We start from the raw sequence: 5714 nt of genomic DNA on the forward strand, positions 1-5714 counted from the left end.
CACACTCACACACTCCTCACACACACACTCCTCACACACACACACACACACACACACACACCTCACTCACACACCCTGCTGACACACACACCCGCACACTGTTCACACTCACAGCACACCGCTCACACACATGCACACATACTGCATCTCTTACCATGGCCTGAACCTGGCCTATAAGAAGAAGCCTTCTGGATAAGGTGCAGGTGTGTGGACATGCCTGTCTGATGCAAGAAGTGTGACAATAAAAGCTAACCTAGAAAGATGTCTAGCCTGTGACAAGAAGCCTTAGCAGACTGAAGAGACACTTTTGCCTCACTTACCTGGTGAAAGCCCAGATAGTCCACAATTGTTGCTGATGCATAAAATATCATTCCTTCAGCACTCACCACGAGAGCGAAGCCATTGAGAGTCTAGAAAAGACAGAAAAGTAATGCTGGCTCCTAGAGACCTCAACCAACATGTGAAAGTGCAGATGGTCTTGGTTGACATTTTTGGTCATTTCTTCCTGTTTTATAGTTTCTGTTCATGCCCCCAGAACTCCTAATTGTCCGTGACAGGTCCCAAGGTGGCAGGTGGCGTAGGAATGGGGTCCTGGTGTAAGGCTTAGGGATTTAAAATCGCTGTCTTGGACGCTATAATAGCACCGTGCAGAAACAGAGAAGCTGGCCCTCATTCTCTGTAGGGGTTCCCCTGTTCATGCACTCTCTTCCTTGGGCACTTTTTTAAAAACAAATGTGTATCATGAACTTTCATGTTGACTCTATCAGATGCTTTTTCTGAAATGTCTACTGAAATGAGGCTCTGTGTGGTGAGCTGCATGGATCCATCTGAACATAATGATGGTGATGATTTTTAACTTTAACTGTGCATTGGGTGAAGGTTTACAGAGTAGATCTTCAGGTGTGGTTATTTTTCATAGATTCTTAGAACTGATTAACTTAACTCAAGAGTTGGATCTATGTTTAAAGTTAACCTTCTCTATAAATCCCCTCCTTAGTTTCATGGCAAGTATGCATAATCATTAATAAGTGGGTTGGATGTGGGCCTGTATTCTGATGGGTCACCCTGGCCTTGCCCACACGGTCCCTTGTGCTGACTGTCAAGACGTGGACTCCATTCCTAATCCTGCTCTACCACAGCTCTTCTCCCCACAGGCCCAGCTGCAGATTCCCTTCACAAACCACTGGGTACACCCCCCACCCCCAGGACACCTGGTACACAACCTGAAGTTCTGGGAGCCAGAGGCACCAGGAGACCACAGGGCTTGACGAGGGAGTGTGCAGCCATTGCCCTTGGTGTGGGGTGTCCCATGCTGGCCTGGTTCTACCTCACAGGCCCTCCTGGGGCCCCACATGCTGGAGCAAAGAGCATCCGTGACCTCCCCTGCAACCCACACTCTTGAAAAGCACAAATGAACGTGATAAAATAAGAACCGCAAAATTTAACTACCCCAATATCTGTTAACCAAATATAATTTGTAACTCAAAACTGCATACAAAGAAAACTCCAGGCACAGATCAAAAAACATAAAAGACCGAAGAATCTATCCAATGAAAGATGCATAGGACCTGTATACTGAAAACTAGGGAACATTACTGAGCAAAGACCTAAATAAACTAAGAGATGTATAATGTTCATGGATAGAAAGATTCAATATAGCTAAAATATTCAATCTCCTTGAAGTGATATATAGATGTAATATCATCCCAGTCATAATTCCAGTAGTGCTGTTTTGGTTTTTGTTACAGAGTTTGACGAGATGATTCTAAAATTTATATAGAAATGCTAAGGGTCTGGAATAGTCAAAGCAATTTTGTTAGAGATGAAAAGACAATTATAGAGTTTACACTAAATGACCTCATGACAATATAAAACCATGGTTAATGCAATGTGGTGTGGATGTGAAGTTAGACAAACTAATTTCCAATTAAGGTGCTAAGTCAGTCCAATAGGAAAAGGAAATTCTTTTAAACTAATGTTACTGGGGCAGCTAGTTATTTGTAACAAAAAAATAAGCCTTGAAAAGCCATCAAGGCCCTTTAGGACAAACCCACTTTCAAGACTGAAACTCAAAGGGAACACATGAGCAGGCTTGTAAGCTCGCTGGTAACTGCACTGGTCTATCTGTGAGTAGAAGTGGGGGAGAGGCAGCAAGAAGACAAGGGCTGAGTTCAACCATGTTTCATAGACTCCTGTCAGCCTTGAGGTGAGAAAGTGAAGAGAAAAGACTGGTTGGTCTGAAGTTTGGGGAGACTTGGGAACTCCTGAGTCCATGGACACTGACCTAGCTACTGGGGGCTAAAGCTGAGAATAAAGCATCCAGCTGATACAAAGTTGGGAGAGGCATGCAAGAATCCAAACTTGTAGATAGTAGATAGTATCCCTTTGACCTAGCTTAGATGGCTTTATGATCAGAACTGGACTGGAGGAAGATGTAGAAGTTTGATACAGGAAGCAAATGTAAATGGTTTACAATTTGATGAACCTGATCTTTGCTTACGGATGTAGTTGCTCAAAATACCAACCGAGAGGGAAGGAGTCTTCACATCAAAGATCAAACCTAGGAGAACAAACAAGATGGCGGATCGGGTGGAAGTGCAATAAGGGGCTCCAACAGCAACAACACAGAATACCCGACCAAGCAGGCTCAGGGGATGGTCCCAGAACTCTGAACCACATATCAAGGAATGTTTAGAAGATTGGGAGACTTACAACTAGGGGAATTTGTAGTAGAAGCAAGAAATCCATTGCTTTCTAATTCAAGACACTCAGCTACTCCAGGAGCCGCCATCTTGGGTGAGACCACGTGGGGAAAGGATCAGAACAGCCATGGACGCCTGGAAGAACTGCGGAGATAAAGGTGTGAACATTCTTTTCTTTTAGTGTCTGTTCATTGGTCCCTTGCTGTCTGTGCACCTCCATTCTGGTGACTATAGGGGTGCCTGAGCTAGTGGATACCCCAGCCCCACCCTCAGAGGGTTCTACTACTTATGCACACAGATCTCCTCGAAATTTAAAAAGACAGTTTCCACTTAAAACCAAATGGCCACAGCCAGCCCTGAACTGTTTATAACTAGAAAAAAGGCCTGAACGGGGATTGTGGAGTGGGACAGGCAGACAAAAAAGGAAATAGGCCGAAAATTAAATCCTAAATTACATCAAAACGACCAACAGTGGCATCTTGAAATTTCTCAAGAAGAAGAGTGAAAATGGAAGCCCATTTCCTGATCACATCTACCTGGAGGAAATCAGAAATCATAAAAAATACCAAAATACACAGCCATCTAAGTATTAAGGGCACAGATAACCCCTGAATATGCCCCAAAACAGAAGCAGATGATCATATCTGCACATGTCCAGAAACAAGATAAAGTGACTGAGGCAAATGAGATGGAAGTAGACCTACACTCCATACTGGAAGATGGGCAGGCTTTGAAATGCCTGAGAAGAAATTCAGAAAAATGATTATAAAAACTATACAATGGAGTTGAGAAAATAAGGAAGAAGTCAGGAAAGTGCTACAGGAACAATCAAGTAAGATAGATACAGCATTGGAAACAATTCAAAACCTACAGAAAGAGGTCCAAACGATTAATAATAGAATATCAGAAATGGACAATACACTGAAAGGGCAAAGGAGTAGAACTGAAGAGATAGAAGCCAGAACTAGTGAGCTAGAAGACAAATCTCTCAACACTACTAAGATAGAAGAACAAATACAAAAAGGATAAAGAATAAAAAATTCTGAGGAAGATCTAAGACTCATGTTGGACAACATGAAAAGGAATAACTTAAGAATTATTGGCATTCTGGAATAGAAAGAATCACACAAGTCCACAGAGGAGATAGTTGAAGAGTTTCTGGAAGAAAATTTTCCTAGCATCCTGAAAAGTGAAAAGATAAGCATTCAAGAAGCTCAATGAACCCCAGGATGGATAGACCCTAAAAGACAATCACCAAGACATATAATAATCAAGCTCTCCAAAATCAAAGATAAGGACAGGATCTTGAAAGCAGCTAGGGAAAAGAGAAGTGTACATACAAAAGCATGCAAATCAGAAATTAGCTTGGATTTCTCAACAGAAACCATGTAGGCAAGAAGGCAATGGGGAAACATATATAAAATCCTGAAAGAAAAAAAAAACTGCCACCCAAGAATCCTCTACCCAGCAAAGCTGTCAATCAAATATGACGGTGTAATCAAAACATTACAGGATAAACAGAAGCTAAGGGATTTTACCAAAGCCAACCCTGCTATGAAATACATCCTAAAGGAACTTCTGGGGACTGATAACCAACAAGAACAGACAACAACTACAGAATGATGTACGTGGCAGCATCACTCTGAACTCAATCAACAACTGGAAGAGTCAAGAACAGAATAAAATTATAAGAATGGAGGATCTGGGAGGTCAGTCTATGATCAAAACAATTACAATGTGAAAGAAAGTAAACACAGAGGAACATAGATCCAGGTGGTGGGAAAGTCAGGTAGATTACTGGATTAAAATAGACTATCTTAAATGGAGGGAAGAACTAATAGAATATAAGGTAACCACAATGGGGGTGTGATGGGGGGTTTACTTTGGGTGTTGGGGAGGGCAATAGAAGAAGAGGGGAGGAGGCAGAAGAACAAGCTAGATAGGGGAACACTGAGACAGGTTTGCATGACCTAAATGGGACAGAGGTAAATAGTGATGCATACTCAACCTTGGAACAACAGGACTCTGGGATACAGGGATCTAGGTATAGTTTGAAGAGGGTGAATAATACTAAAATCCTTGACTGCCTTATGAATATTAGTTTCCCTTGCATACTATTGTAAAATAGACACTTGAGTGGGATAGAAAGGAATGTTAAGAAACATGATTAGAGAAAACTTGTAAGCCCGTCTTCAGCCTATAACTGATTGGAATACCTAAAGGGGGGTCTACAACTTGCCCAGTGAAATTGGCCTTGTGCAAAGCCTTTATAGAGTATAGGACCTTAGGTGGAATCCTGAGCCCCATCCAGAACCTTATGAGGTGGGGCATTCCCACTAGAAAGGACAAGCAGACTAGAATAGCTACAGTGACAGAAGATACATCTTCAAAGAAAGATCATCAGGAAAAACCCAAAACAAAAATATCAACATGACTGGCTACTACAAGAATAAGCAAGATGTTCACCAGGAAGACATCAAGGCTAGCAATCAAGTGCCTTCAGGACAAACTCCCCTCTAAGACTGAAATTCAAAGGGAACACATGAACAGGCATGTAAGCATGCTGGTGACCACATTGGTCTACTGGTGAGTGGAAAAGGCAGAAAGGCAGCAATGAAGAAATGGGCTGAGTTCAACCCCCATCCATTGAATCCCACTGACCTGGAGATGAGAGAGAAGAGGAAGGGCTGGTTGGTCCAAAGTGTGGTGAGACCTGAGGACACTTGAGCCTATGGATGAGGACATAGCCACAGAGGGCTAGAGCTGAGAGTGAAGCATCCAGCTGATATGAAGTGAGGGGAGATGCACAAGAACACCCAAACTTACATTCAGTACCCTTTTGACCTAACCTCGATGGCTCGATAATCAGAACTCAACTAGAGGAAGATTGAAAAAAAGAATTTTTTTTTTTTTTTTTTGATAAAGGAAACAAGGGTAAATTGCTACAATTTGATGAACCTGACCTATACTCATGGAGGTAATTACTCTAAATACCAACAGAGAGTGAAAGAG

The 5714-nt window shown here is 42.2% G+C and overlaps 1 protein-coding gene across 1 annotated transcript in view; it reads right to left on the reverse strand.

Moving 5' to 3' along the window:
- Positions 1-5714, reverse strand: part of AHRR (aryl-hydrocarbon receptor repressor) — a 109096-nt gene that overhangs the window by 26869 nt on the left and 76513 nt on the right. Inside the window, exon 4 of the mRNA XM_006876905.1 lies at positions 321-410. Within this exon, the coding sequence (XP_006876967.1) occupies positions 321-410 (90 nt within the window). The remainder of the gene's footprint in view (positions 1-320; positions 411-5714) is intronic.

Source organism: Chrysochloris asiatica, unplaced genomic scaffold (genome assembly GCF_000296735.1).
Source record: "Chrysochloris asiatica unplaced genomic scaffold, ChrAsi1.0 scaffold00424, whole genome shotgun sequence".
Taxonomy (NCBI): domain Eukaryota; kingdom Metazoa; phylum Chordata; class Mammalia; order Afrosoricida; family Chrysochloridae; genus Chrysochloris; species Chrysochloris asiatica.